This window comes from Heteronotia binoei, chromosome 7, assembly GCF_032191835.1.
Source record: "Heteronotia binoei isolate CCM8104 ecotype False Entrance Well chromosome 7, APGP_CSIRO_Hbin_v1, whole genome shotgun sequence".
Taxonomy (NCBI): Eukaryota; Metazoa; Chordata; class Lepidosauria; order Squamata; family Gekkonidae; genus Heteronotia; species Heteronotia binoei.
The window spans coordinates 60908038-60935498 of NC_083229.1; the positions used below are offsets into that span (position 1 = coordinate 60908038).

Below are 27461 nucleotides of genomic sequence, written 5' to 3' on the forward strand. Positions count from 1 at the left end.
ATCCTGAGATTACAACTGATCTCCAGGTAACAGAGAAAATGACTGCTTTCGAAGGTAAACTGTATGGCATTATACCCCAATGAAGTCCCTCTCCTCACCAAACCCAATCCTCCTCAGGCTCCATTCTCAGAATCTCCAGGTATTTCCCAACCTGGAGCTGGTAACTCAACTTTAGAGTAGAGTCTTGTGATATCATGAGATGGGAACTGATCAAACTAAACAGCAGCACCAAAGGTACTTAATACTAAAGTACACACTAATAGGAGTTGTATCATAGTGAACCTGTTGATACGTTATGGTTCTGGCAAGTGGTAAGGAGATGGCGCAGGGGACACACAACCCTAATATCTGTAAACACAACAAATGTAACTTTGAAAAAGAGAGAGCTAGTGACATTTCAGCACACAATTTTAAAAAATAAGTATGCAGTAAACATGAAATTAGGATTGTCATGCCCTTGGTCTGGGTAGGGGTTCCCCTGCTTTCATGAGCCTCTTTCTGCCACCAGCCAGCTGGCCAGTGGGAGGAAAACCCACCCGCAAATACCCCCAAATGCAACATAACTATGTAACCCAGAAGTGACACCAGCATGTAGCTGATGTGGGGGTGAAATGTAGTTGAGCTTTTTGTGCCAGAGTATTGCCACCAATCTCCAGTATACATATGCAGTAGTGATCACAAACAGGTATGCTTAAGTCTTTAAAGAAGCTATTAAATGTGCAGGGCAGCTGATGGCCCTGAGGTTTCAAATTTCTGCCCTGAGAATGTGCCACAAAGCCTGCATTTTAAGGCCCAAGGCAGTGAACTGACAACCCTAAGAATCAATCCAATAAAACATTTAAAAGACCAACAGTTAAACGAAAGGAAAAAAATGGAGCTGAATACTTAAAAGGCCAATTAGTAGCATGGTCAACATGGATGCTAGTACAGGAGGGGAAAAAAAAAAAACAATGCAGAGGGAGAGCAAGAGAATCAAGCCTCCACAACTCAGCAAGTCTGGTAGAAAAGAATGTTATTATCTGGCACCAAAAAGTTAACAAGTTTAGCACCAGGCACATGATTCTGGAAAGCGGAGTTGCAAGTTGTTAATGGTTCCTCATCCTCTTGGAGAGGAGTGACATGGGATGCCTTATCTTCCTGGGACCTGTTTTGTTTAATATATAAATGATTTGGACAAAAGAATAGAGGGAAGGCTTGTTAAACTTGCAGATGGTACTAAATCGAGAGGGGTAGCAAATACAGTAGAACACAGAGTCAGAATACAGGATGATCTTGACAGGCTAGAAAATTGGACTAAAACAAATAAAATGAATTTTAACAGGGATAAATGTAAAGTTCTGCATTCAGGCAGGAAAAATCAAATGCATAATTATAGGATGGAAGAGACTTGTCTTGGCAGCAGTTTGTGCAAAAAGAATTTAGGGGTCTTAGTGGACCATACACTGAACATGAGTCAGCAGACCTTCCTGTATTTTACCACCATAATCCCAGCCTCCAAAAATCTATTTTACTTCCACACTGCTTTCATCAGTGGATTGTATGAGCCCAAAGCATCCAAATTATGCAAGCTACATGCTTTTCTGTGGGCAAAATACAGAGGCCATGATCAGACAGAAAAAGCCTATGCATGTAGAAGCTGAATGCTTCTACTCAGCTGTGGTTTAGAACTATGAGCCATGCTTTTCCTCTGTAGTAACGGAAAAGGTTTCCATTAAACATGGAAAGCCCAAATTCTGTTACGACTAGGTTTCATTTAATAAATGTATTTCTTGCAACCATAAGCCTATTCTCAGTGTTTTACTTTTCCCTTGTTATTTTCTTCCTTTGTATTATTAACAACCTTATTTGCTAAAGCCCATATGAAAAAAAAACCCATGACAGTCTTGCTGGGCTTTCCCCCTCAAGTTGAGCTTTGTACCTTTCAAACCAGTTCACTGTAACCAATCAATCAGACCACACTGCAAAGATCTATTCACTTGGCTCTCACCGCCCATCTGCTCATTTCCCTCTAATTCTTTGCCCATTACACCAACTCCTCCAAGCTATTATTGTTCAATGATTCATTCCTTCTGCAGAAAATAATAATGAGGGAAAATGTTTCCTTCTAACATGCACCTATCGATTTTCTTATTGATGGAATGTGAAGGATTTTATATTTCCAGTAGCATTTAAGACTCCTTTATATTTGATTTTGGGGCAGCACTGACTCTTAGGTCTCAAAAAACTTGATCTCTCAAGTAGAAAGGAAAAATCCTTCTGTTGTATCTCTAGGCAGGGAAAGAATCAGTAGTGAAGCCAGTAGTGAACAAGATAAATGTGTTAATTGGAACCCAACAACTAACTAACTGAACAGGCCACAACTTGGCTTCAGTAATTCTAGCTCAGGAACTCTTAACTTAGGGGTGTAATGAGGGTGAGGAAAATGAGGTACCTGCCTTGGGTACATAAATATGCATATATTAACCCAAGCCACCCATTAGGAAAGGGCACATTTCTATAAATTCAAATTGAATCAAGCAAGCAAGCAGGAGTGGCTGGCTTATTAGAGCAAAAGAGGCAGTGTCCCACAAAGTTCAGCTCCTTTATAGTAAAAGTAAAGTTAAAAGAAAACCCTTACTGAACACAAGTGTGCAAAAAGAGAATTTGAGGAGGAAAGCAAATTGCTCCTCAAGGAACAGCAAATCAGCCAGAGAAGTAGTTGGGCCATTGGATGACCAAGGAGTAGAAGGATTGTTAAAGGAAGATGGGGAGATGGCAGAGAAATTAACTGAATTCTTAGCATATGTGTTCACTGTGGAACATGTGAGGACATGTACCTACTAGGAAATAGCCACTGTTTTCAGGAAGCGTCTGAAGAACTGAGTTTAATTGAGGTAGGGATGCCAGCCCCAAGAGGGACCTGGGATCCCCTGCAATTACAGCTCACCTCCAGACTATTAAGAAAAGTTCCCCTGGAGAAAATGGATGCTTTCAAGGGTAGACTTATACCCCACTGAGGTCCCTGTCCTGTCCAGTTTCTATCTTCAGAAGTTTCCCTACCTGGATCTGGCAAGCATACTCCCTCCCCTCCATACCCTCCACTGATGACTAAGGAGGATCTGACAACCCTAAACTGAAGTGACAAGAAATTAAGTTCTAGACCTACTGAGGAAATTAAAAACCAGTAATTCTCCAGGTCCAGATACACTCAAGAGTTCTTAGTGAACTCAAATGTGAGATTGTTGATCTACTAACACAGACACATAACTTATCACTAAAATTAGCCACTGTACCAGAAGAATGGAAAGTAGTAAATATTACACTGATTTTGTAAAGGGGTCTAGAGGGAAACCAGGAAATTAGAGGCCAGTTAGTCTAATAATAGCGGCCCCATGGCGCAGAATGGTAAAGCAGCAGTACTGCAGTACTGTGGTTTGAACTCTCTGCTCATGACTTGAGTTTGATTCCAGCGGAAGCTGGATTCAGGTAGCTGGCCCAAGGTTGACTCAGCCTTCCATCCTTCTGAGGTCATAAAATGAGTACCCAGCTTGCTGGGGGGGAAGTGTAAAAGACTGGGGAAGGCAATGGCAAATCACCCCGTAAAAAGTCTGCAGTGAAAACGTTGTGAAAGCAATGTCACCCCGGAGTCGGAAACGACTGATGCTTGCACAGGGGACCTTTCCTTTCCTAGTCTAATGTCTGTTCAAGGTAAATTATTAGAAACTGTAATCAAAGGCACAGTTAGGCTGATAGAAGAACAAAGTCTTCTGAGGAAACATCTGCATGACTTCTGCAAAGGGAAGTCTTACTTCACCAACATTTTGGAGGTTTTTTTGAGAAAATGAATAAATATGCAGATAACAGTGACTCTGTAGACATTATGTGCTTGAATTTTAAGAAGGCTTTTGACAAGATACCTCTCTAAAGATTCCTGAGTAAGGTAAGCAGTCATCAGATAAGAGAATGGATTTTTTATGGATTAAAATCGATTAAATGACAGGAAGCAAAGAGTATGAATAAATGGACAGTTCTCACAATGGTAAGAAGTAAGCAGTGGGGTCCCACGAGATCAGTACTGGGCCTGGTGGGGTTTAACTTGTTCATAAATTATCTAGAACTGGATGTGAGCAGTGTAGTGGCCAGTTTTGCAGACAATCAAAGTATTCAGGATGGCAAAAATCAAGACTGACTGTAAAGAGTTCCAAGAGAATTTCCACAAACTGGGGGAGTGGGCAACATGTAGCAAATGAAGTTCAAGGTACACCAAGTGTAAGATAGTATACACTGTGGGCGGGGATCCCCACTTCAAGTATATTTGCTGAATTTGCTGGAACTGAGAGAAATAGAGACCTTGTTATTGAATGGATACCATAGCAGTTTGTTTGAGTGTGCCATAGCAGTTAAAAATGCAAATTCTATGTTGGGGGTTATCAGGAAAGGGACTGAAAATGAAAAGACTGACATAATGCCCCTGTATAGATCTAAGGTATGACCTCATTTAGAATACTGTGTGCAATTCTGGTGGTCATCGTATCTCAAAAAGGATATTGCAGAATTGGAAAAGGTACAGAAGAGGGCAAGGAACACAATTAAGAGGTTAGGGCTCTTTTTCTATGAGGAAAGGCTGAAGAGACTGGGACTTCATTTTAGAAAAAGATGACCAAGGAGAGACAAGGAGACAAGGAGAGACAAGTTTATAAAATTACTAGGAACAAGGCCCATTGAGAGGAAAAATACAACGGCCTTTAGAAAGAGGCTCTGGGTGACTGCCTTTGAACATATGAAGCTGCCTTATACTGAATCAGACCCTTGGTCCATCACAGTCAGTATTGTCTACTCAGACTGGCAGCGGCTCTCCGGGATCTCAAGCTGAGGTTTTTCACACCTATTTTTGCCTGGACCCTCCCACCCTTGCTGTTTTCCCATCCACTCACTCAACTGAAGGCATTCACTCCCCATTCTTGGTGTCTCCCCACCAAGCTTGCCACTCCCTCCAACTACCACCCACCCCAAACCACCTCTTCCTCTCAACTACCTCCACAACCTTGGTACTCCCCCCACTCATGACATTCACTCACCCCATGTGTGTGTGTGTGTGTGTTGTGAAGAAAACCCCCTTACAGAACATCGTAGTCACCAGCCTGGTTGCCAGAGCGCCTGGAGAAGTAACACACATGTCTGGCCAGAGAGTGTGGGTTTGCCTAACCAGGCATGGAAGGGACTTGTACAGTACCAGCAGCCATAACGCTACTATAGCACTCGAAACCGGTGAAAGAGTGCTAACCAGGAGCACAGATGGTTTCCTGTTGCTCCGTGTGACGCCCATCTCGGCCGTGGAGTGGGAGAAGTTGCGCTGCCAGGAGCTATCCGGGCGAACGGTTTTCAGCACTGACCATGGAATCCACCGTGGGAGGCTAACACCACACGCAGCTATCTTCCTACCATGCCAGACTCCATTCCAGCGAAGTGGATGGCTCACGTACTCACCAGATGTCACCTCTACATACAGCAATCAAGTTTATCCCAGGCGTGGACAACTGTCCAACTGCCACAGTCTTTGTCTAACGGAACTCTAGACAAAGGCTGGTGCCAATGGAAGATTGATGAGAAGAAAGACCACCTCCACCTTGAGCCAGGTGTCTTTGTGTAGACTGGGCGTTACCTTAGGCAGCAACTTGGCCATCTATTGTCACCATTGCATCTAAGTTCAACCACTCCCATGTACCTCCACCCCAGTAGTTTTACCCTTTCTTTCTCTTGACAGCTACTCTGGAGCATCCCACCTTGGTCCTTTGTTACCTGGAGGTCCAATCAGGTAACTAGTGCCAAGACCTCATTGGCCAGGAACAGGCAGCCAATTAGGTGTCCCCTTCAAGCCAGCCATTGGCTCCCGCAATGGTCACTGCGGAGCCTCCCCTTTTTCTGAGGTCATGCACCAGCTGACCACTTTCCTCCTCCCTCGTACCTCCCATCTCCTGAGGGCTCAAGGTAGTCCTTATAACCTGTGGCTTAGCTACCCACAGGTGTGCTTCTAGCAGTATCCCAATTCCTCTGTCTAGATCCATCCCCGATTTTGAGGCCTAGTTTCGGGTCCCCTCTCCCTCGTCCTCACTCGTCGCCATTGGAGCCTTCCTTGAAGACTACGATCGGTAATTATCACCCTGTTCATTTACCCATGTGTTTCCCTATCTCTCTCTCTATTTTTCTTAGAACTGTATGTATGATTTTATGAGTATTTTATCTTGTGTTTGAGATCTATATTTTCTACAATAAATTTTAATTGCTTTTACTTAATTAGTGTCCCTGGCATATTTGAGCAACAGTTTCTGGACGTGAAGCCTGTATACATAGGCTCTAATCCTTTTAAAAGTCAAGTGCCCACCTGTCAATTCCCTAACCTCGGTTTTGAGGGCATTTCAGCTTACAGTGTGTGTCTATGTCTATGGTGGCTCAAAGCCCTGAAAGAGGCCCAGAATGGAGATAAGGAAGAATAATTATGGGGGATCCAGGGGGGCATAAAAACAGTCACACAGACGCTGAAGCTCAGCATTCCTTTTGTTTGCACTGCAGTTTTGCAACCTTTTCCTGTCACATTCAGCCTTGCAGCATTTAGCATCAGTGTGAGCTTGTTGTGTAATCTGGGTTTTTGTTTTTTTGTTTTTGTTTTTTGCCTGGCTTGGTTGTGTTATGGTATACCATAGAGTATGCACCTCAAGGTGGCTGTTCTGTATAGGGGAATTGATCTGACTCCAGCTTTCCATTTCCCCACCCTGCAGCTTCCACCTAGGAAAAGTACAGTCTTTCTTCACAGTGTGGACCAAAGCAGGAGGGAAGTGACCTCAGCAGGGTATAAAATCCACCCTCCAAAGTAGCCATTTTCTCCAGGGGAACTGGAAGAGCAGTTGTAATTCTGAGTCATCTTCAGCCCTCACCTGGAGATTTGATGGAACAAAGAGAGAAGTCTCCACAGAATTACAAACACAACACAACCAAAAGGTTATGATGACAAAATTACTAATATTTATAACAATTTACAATACATGAAGAGAACAAGTCCCTTGATGAAAATGTCATAGAATGTGAATAGAATGCTTTTGCATCTATCAGAATTGGTATCAAGTCCATTTGGATTCAAGATATTGACATTCTATGACTTTTTCATCAAGGGACTTGTTCTTTTCATGTATTGTAAATTGTTACAAATATCAATAATTTTGTCATCATAACCTTTTGGTTGTGTTGTGTTTGCTCACCTGGAGATTGGCAACAGTGGTTCCCCAGGATGAAATGGCTTGTTTGGAGGGTGGAGTCTATGGCATTGTACCTGTCTGAGGTCCCACCCCTCCTCAAACCCCACCGTCTCCAGGCTTCGCCTTTCAAATTTCCAGAAATTTTCCAACCTGGAGTTGGCAACCATATCTCCTTCCCAGCAGCTGTAGCAAGCAGCCAGACCTAAGGTAACTGGCCTCCAGGTGGAGCCTGAAGATCTCCTGGGATCACAACTTAACTCCAGATAACAGATCTCTCTCCCCCTGGAGAAAATAACTGCCTTGGAGGGTGGCATTCTATTCAGCTGGCATTCTATTCAGCTGAGGCCTCTCCCTTTAGTGACAGAAGCAACCTTGGTTGCCTAGCAACGGCCTCTGGCTGGCAGCTCCCCAGTGGCCCAATCCTTGTCTGTCCTGGGGTGAGGCTGAGGGGAGGAGGGAGAGAGGAAGTGACAGGAAAGAGGCAGCAGCCATGGCCTCTGAGGAAATGCTCCTGGAGGGGCCAGGCCTTGCTGCTAGTGACATTATGATGGTGCCAGTGGCAGCTCCCTGACTATTCTGGTGACCTTCAGAGGCTGTGTGTGCTGGGAGGCTGTCTGTGTGGTCCACTGATGGGGCAGTAGAGGTCTGTTGCCAGGGGTGGATGCGATGCCCTTTGTGAGGGGCTACAGCAGAGCGGCAGCCCTTTTTGAGGCAGGTTGACAGAAAGGACACAGAGAAGCATTGGAGATGTGCCTATCTCTGAAGTAAAACTGTTTTGGTGGTTTGTTCAACATTCCCAGGCCTGCAGTAGGCAGGGGCAGGGGAGTCAGCCAATGGGAGGCCAGAGATGCTGACTGAGCTGTGATGGGCCAATGGCTTATGGAGTGCATGGAATGCACCCCTCAGCCAATGAGAGACTTGTATTTGGCCACCCCACAGGGCTTTTATTACAGAGAGGATACATGGGGAAGTTGACAGAGGGAAATTTTTATCTCTTTCCCAAAATAATAGAACTCAAGGCCATCCAATGAAGCTGATGAGCAGTAGATTGAGGACAGAAAAAAGGAAATATTTCTTTGTACAGGGAATGATTAAGATGTGGAATTTACTGCCATAGGAAGTACTGATGGCCTCAGGCAAAGACAGCTTTAGAAGTGGATTAGACAGATTCATGGAGGTATCAGTAGCTACCAGCCATGGTGACTAAAGGGAACCTCCACATTCAAAGACAGTAAACCTCTGAATACCAGTTTTTGGAGGTAACATCAGGGGAAAGCTTTGGCCTCTATGCCATTATTGGACCCCCAGAGGAACTCATTGTTCACTGTGTGAGACAGGGTGCTGGATTATATGATCTGATCCATCAGGACTTGTCTTATGCCCTTAATTATATGTATAAAAGAAATTAAGCACAAAATTGAGAGAGCAGCCTAAATGAGTGGTATTATCAAGTGCTTGGAGGGTTGGTTATGGATACAGGTGGTTTGAAGGGATGGTGAAAACCACATCATTTTATATTTAAGAGAAGCAAGTATAGCAGCACACAAGCTTACTGAACCAAGGTAAGAAACCTTAAGTTCATTTACATGTTATCTGTTAAGAAACTGATTATTGTGCTTCAGTGTTCTTAGCGTACAAGGGACAAAGATGGGGACAAAATTAGAGTTAATTTGCTCTGGCTATACCCTCATTTGTTGCCCTCCATTCTAGCAGCTCCACTGGACACCATGGCAACCAAGTGCTGCAAATGTAAAATTTTGTGTGGTATCCTGTGTGTTCAGAAATCTAAGATGCCTTACTCCACCACCCTCTCCACACTTTTTGAGAACAGTGGTTGGTAAATTTGTTGAATCAAAGAAAGTTTGAAATAGAAATGGTTAAGATAGTTGAAATCATCAGTGCTAGATGGCTCTTGTTTCAATTTTCTTCATTGTCTGGTGATAAGTAGACTTTAAAAATATATTAATTTTGTTTGATATTAAAAGTGCAATTTTAAAAAAACAGAATCACCTGACATAGTTTAATTTTGTACTTTTAAAAAATAGGATGTTAAATACTTATGCATTAGTTAGATTGTGTATGCAGATCTCATGACTAAAATAAACATTATGTTATTATTATGCTTATTATTATTTATGTATTTACCTTTTTACCAAAACAACTGCTATGGAAGTACTGCAATGGAAGTACAAGGGGGCACAATTTTGTATACTTGCCTTGGGTATAAAATTAGCTAATTACAGCTCTACTTGACCTCTTTCTCCAGTTACGGTCACAAGTAGGATTGTCATTCCCCATTTGGGACCAGGAGATTTTTTTTTTTTTGGCTCCTGCCTGCTGCCAGCCAGTTGGCTGGTGGGAGGGAATCCCATTCCCAGACAGTGACATCACTAGAAACAAACACGATGCAATGATGTCATGGATATCTTATGGCAATGCTCTTGTTTTGGGGCAAAATTCTATTATTTGAGGCTGATTTTACCATAGAGTTTTGCCCAAAAATTAGAGTGTTGCTGCATGACGTCCTCGGTGTTCTGACCACTTCTGCACGATGTCATCATGTTCTGGCACTCTGTCCCACTCTCAAAAAATTCCCTCCCATCTCCAGCCAGTATGGCATTTGGACCTGGCAACCCTCATCACAAGACTTGATCCTCTCGTTGGAGTTCACTTTAAAGTTATATACCACGCTTCCCTTCTCTTACAGGGAAAAGAAAAATGTAACCCAGATCACTGCAGAAGATAGCAAAACCAAAGCAGATGAGTAGCAATGACTTGGTTACAGTACATGATCTCTTAAATAGTATTACATGTTTCAGTGCTACCAATACCACTCTTTAATTGGAAGTATTTTATTGATTTGGTAGAAAATTGGTGACAACATTGAAAGAGCACAATTAACTGCCAACTTTGGTTGGGAAATTTCAAGAGATTTGATGGTGAGTCTGGGGACAGCAGAGTTTGGGAAGAAGAGGGACCTCAGCAAAGCATAATGTCATAGAGACCACCCTCCAAAACAGCCATTCCCCCCCCCCCAAGAAATTGATCTCTGTAGTCTGGAGTTTAGCTGTAATTCTGGGAGATCTCCAGTGCACACCTGGAGGCTGGCAACCCTGGGGTAATTTTAATTTTATCTGAGTGTCAACCAATGTCCCCTCTAAGAGCTGCAGGGTCTTGTGAGGAAAAATTCTACTTTGTGAGCTACTGGCATTAAAGTTGCGAGCTACTGGCATTAAAGTTGCGAGCTACTGTCATTAAAGTTGTGAGTTACTGCATAAATTAGTGTGCTCTGGGATCATCCTTCCTGAGCTATGACAAAACTGTGTGAGCTAGAGGCTAAAAATCTGTGAGCTAACTCATGCCAACTCAGCTTAGAGGGAACATTGGTGGCAACTCTATTTGAAATGGAAATCATGTTCATATTCACCCACATGAAATATGAGATGCCCATGTAAAGATTGTACCATGCCATTTCTGTATATTTGATCCTCAGAGTGGGGGGAATTGTATGTTGTTGCTAGGCAACCAGCCATTTGCACAGGTTACTCCTTGATGAAATGATGAGAGGGTCTGCAGGCCTGATCTTTCTTTCTCCCTTCCTGGCATACACAGAGGCTGACAGGAAGCTGTTACAAAGCTATAGTTCAAGAGGAAAATAAAGATTATTGTTGGAGGATTCAGAGCTTGAAAATGGGGCAGAGAACTAAAGTGTAACATTTAATCCTTTTAAATGATTTGCAGGATTGAAAAATGTTGCAAGCCAAGAATACTCATCTCCCTTTCATTTCAGTTTACTTAGATGTCTTCTCATTTCTTGTAACTGGTCATACAGCATATACAGATGTATACAATGAAATTTAGAGCAAGAATATAGACTCTGGAAATCTTTCTAAACTCCTTCCTTCTACAGTTACTTTTGCCTTGATTTCATCCAGTGAGGTACCACTGTCATTTGGCCTGGGCCTGTCATGTCTTTCACCTTGCATTTTTTTCTTTTTGGGGTACATTGTTCCCCTTGCCTCCTGAATGTATGTGGCACACACAGAGGAAATAGAGTTGTCTTAGTAACTTGACTTGGAAATGATATCCTCAAGGCTGAGTAAAAATGCAAAAGTGCCTTCTTTCTCCATCACCATAGAATGCATTTTGCACATTTGATGACAAACTTCACTTGACTGAATCCTCACAGGCTTAACATGCTGTCAAAGTATTGATACTGTCAGATCACTGCTTCTGTGATTAGGGATTCACTATATTTACAGTCTCATACATCACCAACAGCATGGAACAGTACAGACTTTGGTAAAACTGTCAAAAGACCACAGATCTATCACTAAGTACATAATAGCAACTATAAACAGTTTTTATTGTGCCAGGTTTTTAGTTTATAACAAAGAAAGGAGGAAAGCTGCTGTAGAATACGCACAACATAAAACATAGGACAACTAGGAGTAAGGCCAGTTGTGAAGAAAAATGCAACAGGCTCCAAAAGAAAGCTGTGGGTGAGTGCCTCCCCACCCTTGCTGTCTTCTCACCCACCCAAGTGAAGGCATTCACTCCCCCCCGCACCTCAAAGGGAACTGATCTCTGCCATCTGGAGAGTAGTTGTAATTCTGATTATCTCTAGCCCTCACCTGGACATTGGCAACAGTGGTTCCCCAGGAGGAAATGGAATTGTACCTACCTCATGGGGTTGATAAAAAGGATAAAAAAGCAGAGACAAGAATGATGTAACCTGCTTTGGGTCCCCTGCGGGGAGAAAGGTATTGTTCAAATGAAATAAATAATTAATAATCTGAAGACAGCTTTCATTGGCTGATTAGTGGTTGAGTGGGATGGAGAAAAGGAAGCAGAGAAAGAGCAGAGAATATGGGAGCTGTTAGGAGGTCAAAAAGAGGGGGACACAGGGAAAAATGAGCCCTACCACAAGTTATTGCTGGTTTACCAGTTTGTTATATCTAATTCTCAACATGACTCCAGATGATTTCAATTGACTAAAACTATGGTGAAGTTATTAATTCCATATCAAACCTGGCAATGTGGTAAGAGTGTACATCTGGGATTAAGTCAGCCTTTTCTGGATGGGAAAAATAAATTAGAATAGGAGGAATTTACATTGGAGAAGTTGAGAAGATAGACCACATGAGCCTAATTCCCAATCTTGATCTATGAAATTTGGGGGGGGGGGGAAACACCCCATCATATCTGCATTGACCCTCTAGAAAATCTTGTTTCATTGCTCAGCCAGCAGCAGCTTCAACAGCATATACAATTTTATACCTTACTTTGAACAACAGTTATACTCACAATTACACCTCTCATTATGGGGAGATATTTCTCTCCCCCTTGGCTTAACAAACATGGCCAGATGCTCCACAATCAACAATTGTTCATGAGACCCCCAAAACAGCAGGAAACAGGCATAATGTCTTATGAAAGAGCTTTCCACTGTGAGCCATTTAATACTGAACCATTAAATACATCCTTGTTGATCTCTTTACTGTAAACCTGTTTGCATCACAATCAATAGTAACAAGGCAAAGTAACTGCTTTTGTTCTAAATGCTGTTCTTTCATGGCCACACAGCACTCTCTCTTCAAGGTGAAGTGCCTTGTCTTGAAGTGAGCATTCCCACTTCAACAAAATGACCACTTTTAAGTTGGAAAAAATGATTAAAATATATTTTCATTAGGAGCCTGTTTCTTCATTCTTACCTCTTCATAAATTTTGGTGAGCATTCCCTCTCCAAGTTGGAAGATGCATGCTTCACATGCATGGCGTTGTAGGATGTGTGAGTGTACTCATTTTCATCACTGTAGTCAGGGCCAAGCAATGTCCGAGCCCAAGTACCCATGTCATAAGGAGGAAGTGTCCCTCCAAACTCTGAAGGCAGGCAGTCAGGGTGTATTAGCTGGTGAAGGCTGTTCAGATTGTTGCCATGAAGGAAGATCTTTAAAAAAAACACACAGAGAGCAAACAAAAGACACTACTAGTTCACTGTGATCTGTGATTTCATGGACATTAACAAAATATTAAAGACTAATTGCAAGAAAGACCGGAGGGGATGGGGGGACTGTTCTCTTGTAAATCAACTACCTGTCTGCTGAAACACACATGACTTGTTGGATCCTAAATGTTATTCCAGCATGAATTTTAGGCAAACTAGAGCTGACATCTTCAGATACAATGAATATCTGTCTGTTGTCCACGATGCACTTTTCAGTTTCCTCCATGTAAAAGGCAAAATACAAATACAGTATGTCACAGAAGTGAGTACACCCCCTCACATTTTGTAAATATTTAAGTATATCTTTTCATGTGACAACACTGAAGAAATGACACTTGGCTACAATGTAAAGTATTGAGTCTACAGCTTGTATAACAGTGTAAATGTGCTGTCCCCTCAGAATTATGCAACACACAGCCATTAATGTCTAAACTGCTGGCAACAAAAGTGAGTACACCCCTAAGTGATAATGTCCAAATGGGGCCCAAAGTGTCAATATTTTGTGTGGCCACCATTATTTTCCAGCACTGCCTTAACCCTCTTGGGCATAGAGTTCACCAGAGCTTCACAGGTTGACACTGGAGTCTTCTTCCACTCCTCCATGACGTAGCTGGTGGATGTTAGAGACCTTGCGCACCTCCATCTTCCATTTCAGGATGCCCCACAGATGTTCAATAGGGTTTAGGTTTGGAGACATGCTTGGCCAGTCCATCACCTTTACCCTCAGTTTCTTTAGCAAGGCAGTGGTCATTTTGGAGGTGTGTTTGGGGTCCTTATCATGTTGGAATACTGTCCTGCGGCCCAGTCTCTAAAGGGAGGGGATCATGCTCTGCTTCAGTATGTCACAGTACATGTTGGCATTCATGGTTCCCTCAATGAACTGTAGCTCCCCATTGCTGGCAGCACTCATGCAACCCCAGACCATGATATTCCCACCACCAGGCTTGACTATAGGCAAGACATACTCGCCTTCGTCCTCTTCATCTGGTTGCCGCCACACACGCTTGACACCATCTGAGCCAAATAAGTTTGCCTTGGTCTCATCGGACCACAGGACATGGTTCCAGAAATCCATGTCCTTAGTCTGCTTGTCTGCAGCAAACCATTTGTGGGCTTTCTTGTGCATCATCTTTAGAAGAGGCTTCCTTCTGGGATGACAGACCTGCAGATGGTTCAGATGGTGTCAAGCGTGTGTGGCAGCAACCAGGTGAGGAGTACAAAGGCAAGTGTGTCTTGCCTACAGTCAAACATTAGCTTCTGATAAGATTGGGACAGCCTAGGCTATCGAGGTCAGGGCCCTCTAGAGAGGATCAAGGACAAATTCAACTTATGGTTAGTGATGTTTGTTGCTGCCTAGGGAAAACCAGCTTTTCTCATGGTGAGGCTCATTGCAATGAAACCCCATTCATTAAAATTTGGAAGAGTGAGCTCTGCTGAAAAGCTTGTCCCTGAAGACTGAAAGAAATGTCCCTGCTGAGGTCAGACAGTGTGCACCCCACTGCTAACCTCTGATTCTTGCTTGTATTTTTAGATTATTAATTTTAGTCTAATATGTTCTTGATGGAATTCTCTTTGAATTTTATTAATAGGCTTGACATTTTTCAGACATAAGCCACTAATGAATGACTTAAATAACATACCAAAGGACAAGTTTGGGAGTCAATATAGCTTTTTGTTTTTGCTGTCAAATCACAGCTGACTTCTGGTGAGTCCCCTAGGAGTTTCAAGGCAAGAGCCTTTCAGAGGTAGTTTGCCATTGCCTGTCTCCTTGTCATCCAAATACTAACCAGGGCTGAATCTGTGATCCAAGGAGTTCAAGCTAGTCAAGACTACCCAGGTCAGAGCTGTAGCCTAGTGGCTAAAAAAATTAGCTGTATGATTCAGAGGGATACCAAATCAAATATTATCGCAGCCACAAACACACTAGGCAGCCTTAACTAAATCACTGTCAGTTTCCTATTCCGCCTTATATGGCTATTGTAATGTTATTGTGTTGGTTAGAAATACAAAGCACCTTAAATACCCAAAGTTCTATTGATATTTGAAATGCTTCATACATATCAGCTGTGGCCCTACCTTGACTAAAAATGATATATAACAGAAAGCAATATTTGAAGACTCTTTGCCACAACTAAGTCCTGTTTTCACTCTAATTGCATTTGCAAACAGGCAACATTATTTCTTCCCCTTTACAAGGAGGTGAATCAACGAAAGAAGTAAAATGGAAAATTTCTCCCAAGATTAAAATAACTGCAATGGGCAGAAAGCATACGGTCAAACTGTTCCAGTTGGAAATTTCTCCTTATCTATTGCAGCTCTGAAAATGCTGCATCTTCATCTATGTGTTTTTATAATATAAAATGGTGTCTTTTGTTTGTACATGATGAAAGGGTTGTTTTTGGTGCCTGGCTGTGGTTCTGAAAATAACTCTTTCCTGCTGAAATATTGATTAAATGTTGGCTTTCAGCAAACTCCAGCTGAGGCGTCAGGCCTTGATGCTGTTCTGTGGCCACACAAAGCACATCACAAAGAGACTAGAAGAGGAGGCAGAGAAAAAAACACTGCAGATGTCACTACAGGCACTGCAGATGGGTTTCATTCTCTAATTACCCTTTTCCTTGTCTTGTCTTTGAGAAAGGGCTTGATTAGCGTGTACAGGGCATGGATGTACCAAGGCTGGTTCACAAAATGGACGCCTCCAAAGCGAGCTGGAAAGCTGTCCTGTGGAGAAGAAAAGAATGGAAGCCAATTAATAGAGGCACCCAGTTAGATGGGCAAGCAGCAGGGCTCTAGTCAGGAGAACGATTGCATGTTAATTGGTGCTTTATGATCCAGTGTCTCCTTTACAACACACACAGTCACACTGTTCTGTTTTAACAAGTTCATGCCACTTCTTTATACAATTACAGGGGCTGTGTGTGTTTGAAACCAGCAATATCTCAACCTGCCTTTCCTCAGATGCATCCGGGCTCTCTATGTGCATCTTGCTTTTCAAAAAGCACAGCATGAATGTGGGAGGGAATGTGTTCTCTAATTTCCGATTGTGTCACAGAGCCAAGTTCCCATATACCTCTGTGAACATGGCTCACCTATTCACCCCCATGCCTTCCTCCCTCTCCCAAGCCATCATTACAATAGCTGAACTTTCTGGGTGAATGAACTGCACATTATGCAGAAGAGGATGGGTGGAAAATGTTGATAAGTGAAGCTGTCGAGGGGGAGCAGCGTGACAATACCATGGAAACTGACACAGACAAGAGCTTGCTTTGGAGGTTCTGTACAGATGCTCAGCAAATTAACATGCAGGTAGAGTAGCCTCTGTCAGTGATGGCTGCAGTCGCACAGGATCCCAGGTAAGCAGAATGGTAGGTTTAGGAAAATGGCAGGCTTCTGGAGTGCCTTTACAAGTCCTTCACTAATGACATCTGTATATCAGAGTCATAGGAATGTCTTTTTTTGACAAGCAAGGCAGGAAACGAAATTGTCTTGCTTTCTGAAAACACTCAACGTTAGATTAGTTTCTTACAGGATTGGGGGGATTGTTGCGTTATAAAAAACTATTAAAGACAACAGTATACTTACAAAGGGCTTTCTATAAAGTATGTCCAGCACATCAAAGGGATAACAAAGTTGTGACAAAAAGAGATCCTGGCTCTCAGTGAAAGCTGTGGAAGTTTCAAAAGGTTTTAAAAGAGTGACATTCCTATCATTCCTCAAGGGAAGGAGAGAAGGGGAAATGTTTGCCCAATGTCAATTTCTACTGCTTTTACTACCAGTTTATACTGCATTCCTGGTATAAGTGTCAGCATCGTTTTGCAGAGAGTCAGCGTTAAGATATCATCACACTCAGAAAACTGCAACACTTCTCACCTTATTTTCAAAATGGCTAAGTTGGCCCTATGTAGGTTTGCCAGCCCCCAGGTCCCAGCAGGAGTTCCCCACTTTTTGGGGCTTTGATCTGTCACCGGCCAGCTGGCCAGCAAGGAAGAAAACCCACCCCCAAAAGGGACATCATGCAGGGTGATGCTCTGGATTTTGGGCAAACTCTGTGGTTTTGAAGGCAAAAAACCCCATAGATATTTGCCAAATAAAACAGAGTATCAAGCATGATGTACCGGCCACCCCCAAAATGCCCCCAAGTCCTCCTGCCACAACGGTGAGAGGACCTGGCAACCCTAGCCCTATGGTCAATATCATCTGGCAAAATTTAAATTGTGGTATGGCAAATAGTTTCCCCATAGTTTCATTCCTAAGAAAAATAATCTTCATGGTTTCAAGTTGTACAAAAAGGAGGTATTTCCACATTTCAATGTTACATCTTCATTTTCTGTGCTAACATGCATACAATGTGTTATATTTACCTGAAAAAGACAGCCCTGAATGTTAGATGATCCCCTTTTAAGTTATACATAAAATAGTTTAAAAAAACACAACTGTGCATACCTATAATGTATGTGTGAACTGAAGAAGCCCCCCTTAATTGCATACATGGAGAAAAAACTAGTCTACATTACTAGTAAATATGGTAAATTTGTGTGACATATGAAAGCCTGTGTTCCATGACTGACCAGCCTTACTAATACATAATATCAACTTTATTGTTGCGAACAGGTTCAGTTTGTACAGCAAAACACTCATCTTTTCCTTAGGCCACTATAAAGAGGAGAAAACAACACAAAATTTAAGCCTCAATAGTTTAGAGGAAATCAGTTATTCAAATACATGAGAAATATCTTTACAGGAAGCCATGTTGAATGACAGTTACACAGGACTGTATTCCAATAGGCAGGTCCCATATTTACAAACGTGCTCCATATGTGACCATGTCCCAAGCACAAATTTACATGAAGAACTGCAGCTTATGTATCAAGTCCTTCACAACTATTAACAACATCTTCCAGACAATGATTCCCATGATTGCCACAGTTAAAAAATGAACCACAATGACTGCAGAATTTGACAGCAAGAAGTTGTAGCTGTATCGCAGAGAGATCAGGTAACATATGATACAGGCCATCAGGAAGTTGTGAACCTATTCCATTTACCCAAGGTTAAGGTAACATAGATTCTGATTATCTAGTCCAGTCTCTCACATACTGTGAGATCTCTCTTGACACCTCCTGCTTCTGCCATCTTCCCAGGGACACTGAGGTCTCAGAATGGAATGTCTGAGGGTTCCTTCACCCCAGTTAGCCTATCCCTGGTACCTATCATACCTTTCTCTTGGCACAGACCTCTGACCAACACTCAACCTCAACCTCAGCTATCTATACTAGCAGCATTGCAGAAAACTCAATCTGATCAGCAGTAATTTCCTAAAGCATTATAGCAAATTAGCATAGGAAAAGGTTATTATATGTTTTTGCAAATAATATTTAATGTAGTAGCCCCATGGTGCAGAGTGGCAAAGCTGCAGTACTGCAGTTGGAGCCCTCTGCTCACGACCTGAGTTTGATCCCAGCGGAAGCTGGTTCAGGTAGCCGGCTCAAGGTTGACTCAGCCTTTCATCCTTCTGAGGTCAGTAAAATGAGTACCCAGCTTGCTGGGGGGAAAGTGTAGATGAAAGGGGAAGGCAAAGGCAAACCACCCCGTAAAAAGTCTGCTGTGAAAATGTGAAAACAACCTTACCCCAGAGTTGAAAATGACTGGTGCTTGCACAGGGGACTACCTTTACCTTTTAGCATTTGATTGGGTTAAGTTGCTGCTGGATTCTTTTTTGCTGCAATAAATTAGATTGTTCTTCTGGCATGCATCTCTTTGTGACCAAGGGTCCTACAGCAACCTATAAGTAGATAGTCCACCTGTATCTGAAAAATGCTGAGGTTTTTTTCAGACTGCCACTGCCTTTTGCGTCTTTGTGTGTGTTGTGCCACTTCTTATGACTGTGCAATTTGTGGGATCAGTTCAGACTTCCCCTCATAGGTTCCCTCTATTCCATTTTTTTTGCACGGGTACTGAAACATTTGAGCATTTCAGCAGCCTCATTTGCTCCTCCTCTTTTTCTTGGAATATATGGGAGAAAGTGCAAAATCCTTACATGTAGATTTAGATGAAAGTAGCCCTATTGGCTTTAATCAATTTATTATAATAATAATAATACTTTTTATTTATATCCTGCCCTCCCCGTAAGCAGGCTCAGGGCGGCTCACAACACGTAAATGTAGTGTACAATAAAACCATATACAATAATTACAATTTCAGTTATAAAATCATCCTTAAAATCATTAAAATTACATTAAAAATTAAGATTATGGTGCTATAGTTAAGATCTTCCATAAAATCCAGTGACTAAAACATAAAATATATCCAGCAGGACTTTCTTGGCTTGGTATTAAGTGAAGGCTATTTTAAAGAGGTGGGTCTTACAGGCCCTGCGAAATTGGTCTAAACATCGCAGGGCCCGTACCTCCTCTGGAAGTTGGTTCCACAGCAGGGGAGCCACTATGGAGAAGGCCCGATCCCGGGTGGACTTCAATCTGGCCTCATCCTTAAAATCATTACAATTATTCTTGTGTCTATCATGGGAGGCTCTCAAACAGGAACTCTGGATTGAAGCAAGTAGTCATTCACATTGGGGGCACCTCTCTCTCTCTCTGTGTGCACATATGTGCACATGCAGGTAGTCTCCTCTCTTTGCCTCCATTTCTCATCCTCTGCAGCCTGAGAAAGTTGGCATCATGTCCTTCTTCATGAATTACAACTGAAGGGTACAAAGCGGCCCTCATCCTGAATTCCTGGTCGTATTGAATCCAGGCTGGGCAGCTGAACATCGTATGCCCTTTGTATATGATGTCCATGTACTGGATTAGCACTGCCGCCTGCCAGGGCTGAGCACGCGCTATCACTCCCGCATATATAAAAAACTCTGGAAGCCAATTGGCCCAGGTCCGATCAACCTCCCTTGGGATTGGATTCACCAACAGTTGTGGCCGCAGGTGATGTCACCTGCACTGCCCAATCTGGGGGACCGCTCTGACAGCTGTCACTTAGTTGCTAAGGGTTCCTCTTCTCCTTCCATTTCATCATCATCTTCCTGCAGTTCTGCGGGGCAGGTGGTTCAACCCCGCTTGCTTTGCTGGGAGTTTGCGTCTCAGGGGGCGTGCAGTCGGAAAGCTTGCCTGTTCAAGCATGAATGCCCCCTGTGTGCTGGCCCACACTCGTTTAACAACTGTCCAAGAGTTCGGCCACTTAAGGGTCGCATTGTTTGGCCCCTCCCAGTGAAGCAGTTGCTCCATTATTGTGTTTCCTTGAAAGGAAATTTTTCCTTAATTGGCCGTGCGATCAATTAGAGGCCGCATGTCTGCGCTGGCCTTTGCTAGCAAGGCCTTGGGGTATAAGGAGGAAACAGCAGATTTTTGTTGGGCCTATGCCTGATACCAGGAACCCTATGTCTCCTGAGATTCTTAGGGGTTTGAAAGGGGTGTGGAGAGCAGTCTGTGCATCTCATTTTGAGGCTGTTTTGTTTCATGCAGCTTCTTTGGTGGCCTTCTTTGGGGCGCTGAGGATTAGTGAATTGGTGGCAAGCTCCAGGAATGATGTTTCTGGCAGGGCCTTGTCACTGAGGGATATTAGGTTAACGGGGGGGGGGGGGGGGTTAGGCGGCTCTTACCATCCGCCGATCCAAGACAGATCAACAGGGCGTTGGGACTGTGGTGGAGTTGGGTCCGTGTTCAGAGGTGGAGCTTTGCCCAGTTTCCGCATTGGCCGATTATTTGGCCATGCGGGGAGGCTGCGAAGGGTTGTTGTTTTGGAGGCAGCCCTCTGACAAAACATCAGTTTTGGGCAATGACGTCTAGGGCTTTAGCTTTGTTGGGGTTGTCTGGAGTGAGGTTTGGTACTCAGTCCTTTAGAATTGGGGCAGCCTCTACGGCCGCGGCCTTGGGTTATTCTTCTTCGTCCATCCAGCGACTTGGCCGTTGGCGGTCTCAGGCTTATAAAGGTTATATTTGCCCTTTGCTCCACTCTTAGTTTTGTTATTAGAAGCTGGAGTAGTTTAAGGTTTGGGTTTTATAACTTGTCTGTTTCTCTTTCTAGATGCTGTTGTTCTTGGCTGGAGGAGCCTAGTTCTCATCTGCGGGCACAGTTATGTGTTTTGGGTGGCACATCAAGCTCGGAGAACTGCTGTTGGCTCTCAGCTGGGGCTCAGCAAATATGTTACGGTTGAATGGCGGGGGCGCCGGGGTCTTCAGTGGCCCAGCTTGCTCCCGCTTTTATTTCGTGGGTGTGTGGGCCCTCCTCCTCAGGTTTTAATTATTCACTTGGGGGGAATGATCTCGGGCTGATTAAAGGCAAGGCTTTGATCTTGCAGGCTCGAGATGATTTCAAGTACATTAGGAAGAGATGGCCCGGTACCATTATAGTTTGGTCGGCCATGATTCTGCGTTTGGTGTGGCACAGTGCTTGGAATCCAGCTGGGATAGAGAGGGCTCGTTATAGAGCAAATAAGGAGATTCGTAAGGCATCGGAGGGTGGTTTGGGCCACTATTTGCCCCATCTGGATATTTCTACGGAATAACCTGACCTCTACGGAGGAGATGGGGTGCATCTCTTGGAAAAGGGTAATATGCTTTTCCTGAGGGATCTTCGGCATGGGCTTGTGTTGGCTTTGGGCCTTTTGGTGGGTGCTAAGCCCTAAGCAGAGACTTGGCCTTAGTTGTGGCAGGTTTTACTGGGTTTATGGCGCCATGCAGCCTGGGGAGGACCAGTTAGCCTCCCCCTTTTGGGGAGTTGGGGTCTGGCAGGATCAACCTTTGGGTGTTTGTGACCTGAGGTGTGTGAATGCAGACTGGCCTGGAGACTCGATTGGACAGGTGCCTTTCGCTGAGATGCGCGTCTGGTGTCTGGGCCCTCCAGTGCGAGCCTCCCTACTGGGCCTGCCTGACAGGAGCTGTGACATACAACTCCAGCTGGGGGGCCTGGGTCTCTCGCCCGCTGAAAAAGGCAGGGGAGCGGTCTGAGGAGACCCCTGGCTCTGATCTGGCTGCAGTTTGGTTGCCCTTGCCGTTGCTGTGTTATTTTAGTAAAGTTGCCCATAGTTTTACCAATTTATTTGTGTCCGCCTCTTTATTCCAACTTGGGGGGGCAATGGAACCTCCAGCAGCCTGCCGCATCGTGGCTTGGCTGCCGGGGAGATTTTGCCCCCCACCCGGAGGAAGAGCGGGGATTCTGGCGCACATTTAGGCGTGTCTTTAGGGGGCGGGGCTTCAGCATGCTGGTTGAAACCTCCGCTCCCTCCTTGGGCAGTCCTCCTGCAGTGCTTGGCCCTCCCGCCTGCCCTGTTTGTTATGTAGGCAATTGCTGGTCGCCTCTTTTTTTTTGAGGGGCTGGGTAGGAATTTTTTATTCCCCGGCTGTTTGGCTTATGACTGAGGGGTGTTTTTTGCCTACCCTGCATAGCATATCAGTGGATTGTGGAATTGGCTTTGGGGTGGTGCCTTCTTATAGATTGGTCACTTTTTAGGGCAGGTTTTACTGGGTTTATGGCGCCATGCGGCCTGGGGAGGACCGGTTAGCTTCCCCCTTTTGGGGAGTTAGGGGTCTGGCAGGATCAACCTTTGGGTATTGGTGACCCAAGGTGTGTGAATGCAGACTGTCCTGGAGACTCGATTGGATGGGTGCCTTTCGCTGAGACGCGCGTCTGGTGTTCGGGCCCTCCGGTGTGAGCCTCTCTGCTGGGTCTGCCTGACGGGAACTGTGTGTCAGCTCCAGCTGGGGGGCCAGGTCTCTCGCCCACTGAAAAAGGCAGGGGAGCAGTCTGAGGAGACCCCTGGCCCTGACCTGGCCGCAGTTCGGTTGCCCTTGCTGTGTTATTTTTATAAAGTGGCCCATAGTTTTACCAATTTATTTGTGTCCGCCTCTTTATTCCGACTTGGGGGGGGGGCAATCACAGCTGTCATAATTCACTGCTGAATATTTGTAAGCATCTGGATTTTTTTAAAAAGACCAAATTGAGAATGCTTTCTGCCAGAATTGATTAATTTTCATTTTGATAGACTCCAAACATACCAAACATCTTAACTTTTCAATCTGTTTTTGTAAGCAAGGATTTAATAACTATTGCATAAGTTTTTTTTTTTTTTAAAAAAAACCCACTTTGCAAGGCATTCTCAGCTCAGATATGTTGGCTCATACTGGGGAATTATTATACTTGATTCTCCAGTGTTAAATATCCTGTATATTTCTTAGTGTTTGTATTCTTGTCTTGCTCACTAAGCTCAGCAATTCACAATGGTTTTCCATAAGGATAACCACAATATAATGAAGCCTTCTGTACCTTCTGTTTATTTTGCACTTGGCAGATAGTGTCAATAAAACAAGTTGCAGAGCACAGGATTCATTTGAGACACTTTGATCTGTCTTTGCAAAATAATATATTTTGTGATGAACTAAAATAAATTGCAGCTTTGGGGTTTACAGCTGCCTTTTTATTAGGCAGAAAAAATATATCTTAAACTTTGATGTGCTAAAGGTGAATCTTTAAGTTGCAAGTTTGTTTTCTAGCTACTGTCATGACCACCCCTGAGTTCACTCTAATCTGACTCAGAAGCCTCAGAGAAGGAGCTGGAAACATAAGAAGAGCCATGCTGAATCAGACCAATTGTTCATCAAGTCCAGCATCCTGTCCCACATGGTGACCAACCAGTTCCTCTGGAGGGCCAACAACAGGGCATAGACTAGGACATAGAGCAGGGGGGCAGAATCAGCCTGTCCAGGGCTCTTATTTGGCCTACAAGCAACTGGTGCAAGGGAAGAAAGGCAGGAAGCTGCTGGGAGGGGTGGTGGTGGTTAGCAGGCACATGTTGTGAGGTGTGTGTGTATGGTTGCTGTAAAGAAATAGAAAGGAAATTGCTAGGGGGCAGGATTATGAGGAGGGCATAGCAGTGAAAGTGGAGATGGGCTGGAGCTGACAGGGGTGGGGACAGTGACCTCCACTCCCACACCCATTCTTTGGCAGGACAAAAAGCACCCCTTGGAGGTTTCAGAATCAGCCTCTGTCAGGACTTCCCCCCAGGCCCATCACTTCTGTGTTTGTGTCAACAAAAAACCTTCCATTGAATCAGCCTTCAAAGAAGTTGGCTTATAGATTTCTGGGTCCTTTTAAGATCAAGAGGGTAATCAATAAAGTGACAGTAGAACTGGAGTTGCCCAAGATGTTTAGTAAAACACACCCTGTCTTTCATTGCAGTCTTTTGCGAAGAGATCCGGGTGGTACTCCTTGGCACCCTCAACTGCCAGCTCCACAACCTATCCAGATTGGGAATCAGAGTCATCATGAAGTACAAGAAATTTTAGATGCTAAAGTAAAACGTGGAGTGTAGTATTATTTGATTAAGTGGAAACATTTCCCGGCCAGTGAAAATGAATGGGTAGCAGAATAAGATATTTTAGCCCCTGATTTGATAAACAAGTTTTATAAAGCATTCCCTCAAAAACCCCGACGTTGATGTTTAGGGGGAGCAGTATGTCAAGCATGGTAAAATTCCATTGATAATTGATTGTTTTAGGGTCCTCCATAACACTGGTCTGTGAAGTATCTTGGAGGACCAAGGTCTGTTAGCTTTGTTATTCCTTCCCCTCCCCCTTCCTGCTTTATTGCTTGCAAAGTAGAAGTAGAGAGAAACGAAACTAACTTGAGAAGAAGTAATCAGCGCCTTGCCATACATTCCTGGTAGGGAGTGCGAAACATCTGGGGAAAGCAAGGACAGAGTCCTGATAATGCTATGAGAATGTAGACATTTATGATAGTTTATGTGTGAGAGCTATCCCTCGCCCCCACCTTTTGGAATCCTTTTGAAGTAAGCCTTAAAAGTATTGTATCAATATATTTGCAGCATCACTCTCAAGAATCTGTTACACTGAAAGTATCGGTTTATCAATAAATGTAGTTTTGTATCAACTTCGACTCATCATTGAAACCACATGCTTGACAGAGGGGATCTGGGAAAGCCAGGTTATTTATTTATTACGTTAAGCTTATATCCTGCCCTCTCTGCAAGCGGACTCAGGGCGGCTCACAACATCACATTAATTCCATTAAAACCAATAAAACATATAAAACATAATTACATATTTAAATTATTTAAAACATTTCATGGTGCTGTATTAATACAGTACAGTATAGCGGTTCTGAAAATTTGATGGTGACCATTGGTACTCTGCATGGAGCTCTATATAACGTCCAGTGGCAGCTCTCTCTTGATTAAATGTCGAAGGCCTGTCGGAACAATTTGGTCTTACAGGCCCTGTGGAATGTAGACAAATCCTGCAGGGCCCTTATGGCCTCTGGGAGAGCATTCCAGAGTTCTGGCGCTGCCACTGAGAAGGCCCTGGCTCGTGTCGTACGCAACCTGGCTTCTTTTGGTCCGGGGATGGATAATAGATTTTTCATCCCTGAACGCAGTACTCTCTGGGGAATATGTGGAGAAAGGCGGTCCCACAGATAGACAGGTCCCTGACCATAAAGGGCTTTAAAGGTCAACACCAACACCTTGAAATGAACTCGGAACACAACAGGAAGCCAGTGCAGCTCTTTCAGCACCAGCTGAATGTGCTTCCATCGAGGGAGTCTCATTAAAAGCCATGCCACAGCGTTCTGCACTAGCTGTAGTCTCCGGGTTAGCGTCAAGGGTAGCCCCATGTAGAGAGCGTTACAGTGATCTATTCTTGAGGTGACCGTGGCATGGATCACCATTGCTAAGTCGTTGTGCTCCAGGAATGGGGCCAGCTGCTGTGCCCGCCAAAGGTGGAAAAAGGCAGATCTAACTGTGGCCACTACCTGGGCCTTCATTGTAAGGGAGGACTCAAGGAGCATGCCCAAGTTCCTGACCTTAGGGGCCGGTATTAATGGCACCCCATCAAGACCCGGCAGATGAACCCCTCCCCCCGGACCACCCCGGCTCAGATAGAGAACCTCTGTCTTCGTCGGATTCAATTTCAGTCGACTCAACATGATCCACGATGCCACGGCTTGAAGGGCCAGGTCTAGATTTTCCGGGGTACATTCGGACTGGCCGCCCATCAATAGATAGAGCTGGGTGTCATCTGCATATTGATGACAACCCAGTCCATACCTCCTGACAATCTGGGCAAGGGGGCACATATAGATATTAAATAGCATCGGGGATAGGACTGCTCCCTGTGGCACCCCACAACTGAGAGAGTGCCTCTGGGATGCTTCCTCCCCTATCACCACCCTTTGTCCCCGATCTTGGAGAAAGGAGGTGAACCACTGTAAGGCGGACCCCTGAATCCCCACATCGGCAAGGCGGCTAGTCAGTAGCTGATGGTCAACTGTACCAAAAGCAGCTGACAGATCTAATAACAACAGCACTGCTGAGCCGCCCCGGTCCAGATGTCGCATGAGGTCATCTATGAGGGCGACCAGAACCGTCTCCGTCCCGTGACCTGGTTGAAAGCCGGACTGGAATGGATCCAGTGCGGAAGTGTCCTCCAGGAATCCCTGTAGCTGAGTTGCCACTGCCCGCTCTATAACCTTACCCAAAAAGGGAAGGTTTGATACTGGTCAATAATTTGCCAATACGGCTGGATCTGCAGATGGTTTTTTTAAGAGGGGACGGACCACTGCCTCTTTAAGAGGTGTGGGAAAGATCCCTTCTACCAGGGATCTGTTGACAATACCTTGTAGTGGGTCACGTAGCCACGTCTAGCTAGCTTTTATAAGCCAGGACGGGCACGGATCCAACCTACAAGTCATAGGGCGTACAGCCAAAAGGATCCTGTCGACTTCCTCCAGGCTGAGTGGGCTGAAAGAATCCAAAATTGGACCAGAAGACGCACTCGGTGCCCCAAGTTCTTTTACTGTATCAACTATGGCGGGAAGGTCGCGTCGGAGCGATGAGACCTTATCTGCGAAAAAACTCATAAAAGCCTCACAGCCTATTTCCAATTCTCTAATATTTTGTTTACCCAGTGATAGAGTTGTTAGTGACCGAATTATAGTAAACAATTGTGTTGGGCGCGAGTGGAAGCCACATCCTCGGCATGGACGTTGAAGTCACCCAGGACTATAAGCCGAGGGTGCTCCAATGCCCAGCCTGCTACAGCCTCCATCAGGGATGGTAAGGCACTGGCCGGTGCGTTAGGCAGACTGTACACCAGCCAGATTGCCAAACTCTCCCCAACATCCCACACCAGGCCCACATACTCCACACCCTTGATCTTTGACACCCTGAAGGAGCAATCCTCCTGTATGAAAAAGGCCACCCC

General features: G+C 44.3%; 1 protein-coding gene across 1 annotated transcript in view; it reads right to left on the minus strand.

Moving 5' to 3' along the window:
• CLVS1 (clavesin 1) overlaps positions 1–27461 on the minus strand; it is a 126639-nt gene that overhangs the window by 8046 nt on the left and 91132 nt on the right. Inside the window, exons 4-5 of the mRNA XM_060243718.1 lie at positions 15847–15957; positions 12944–13179 (exon numbers count right to left, since the gene is read on the minus strand). Coding sequence (XP_060099701.1) covers positions 12944–13179; positions 15847–15957 — 347 coding nt within the window. The remainder of the gene's footprint in view (positions 1–12943; positions 13180–15846; positions 15958–27461) is intronic.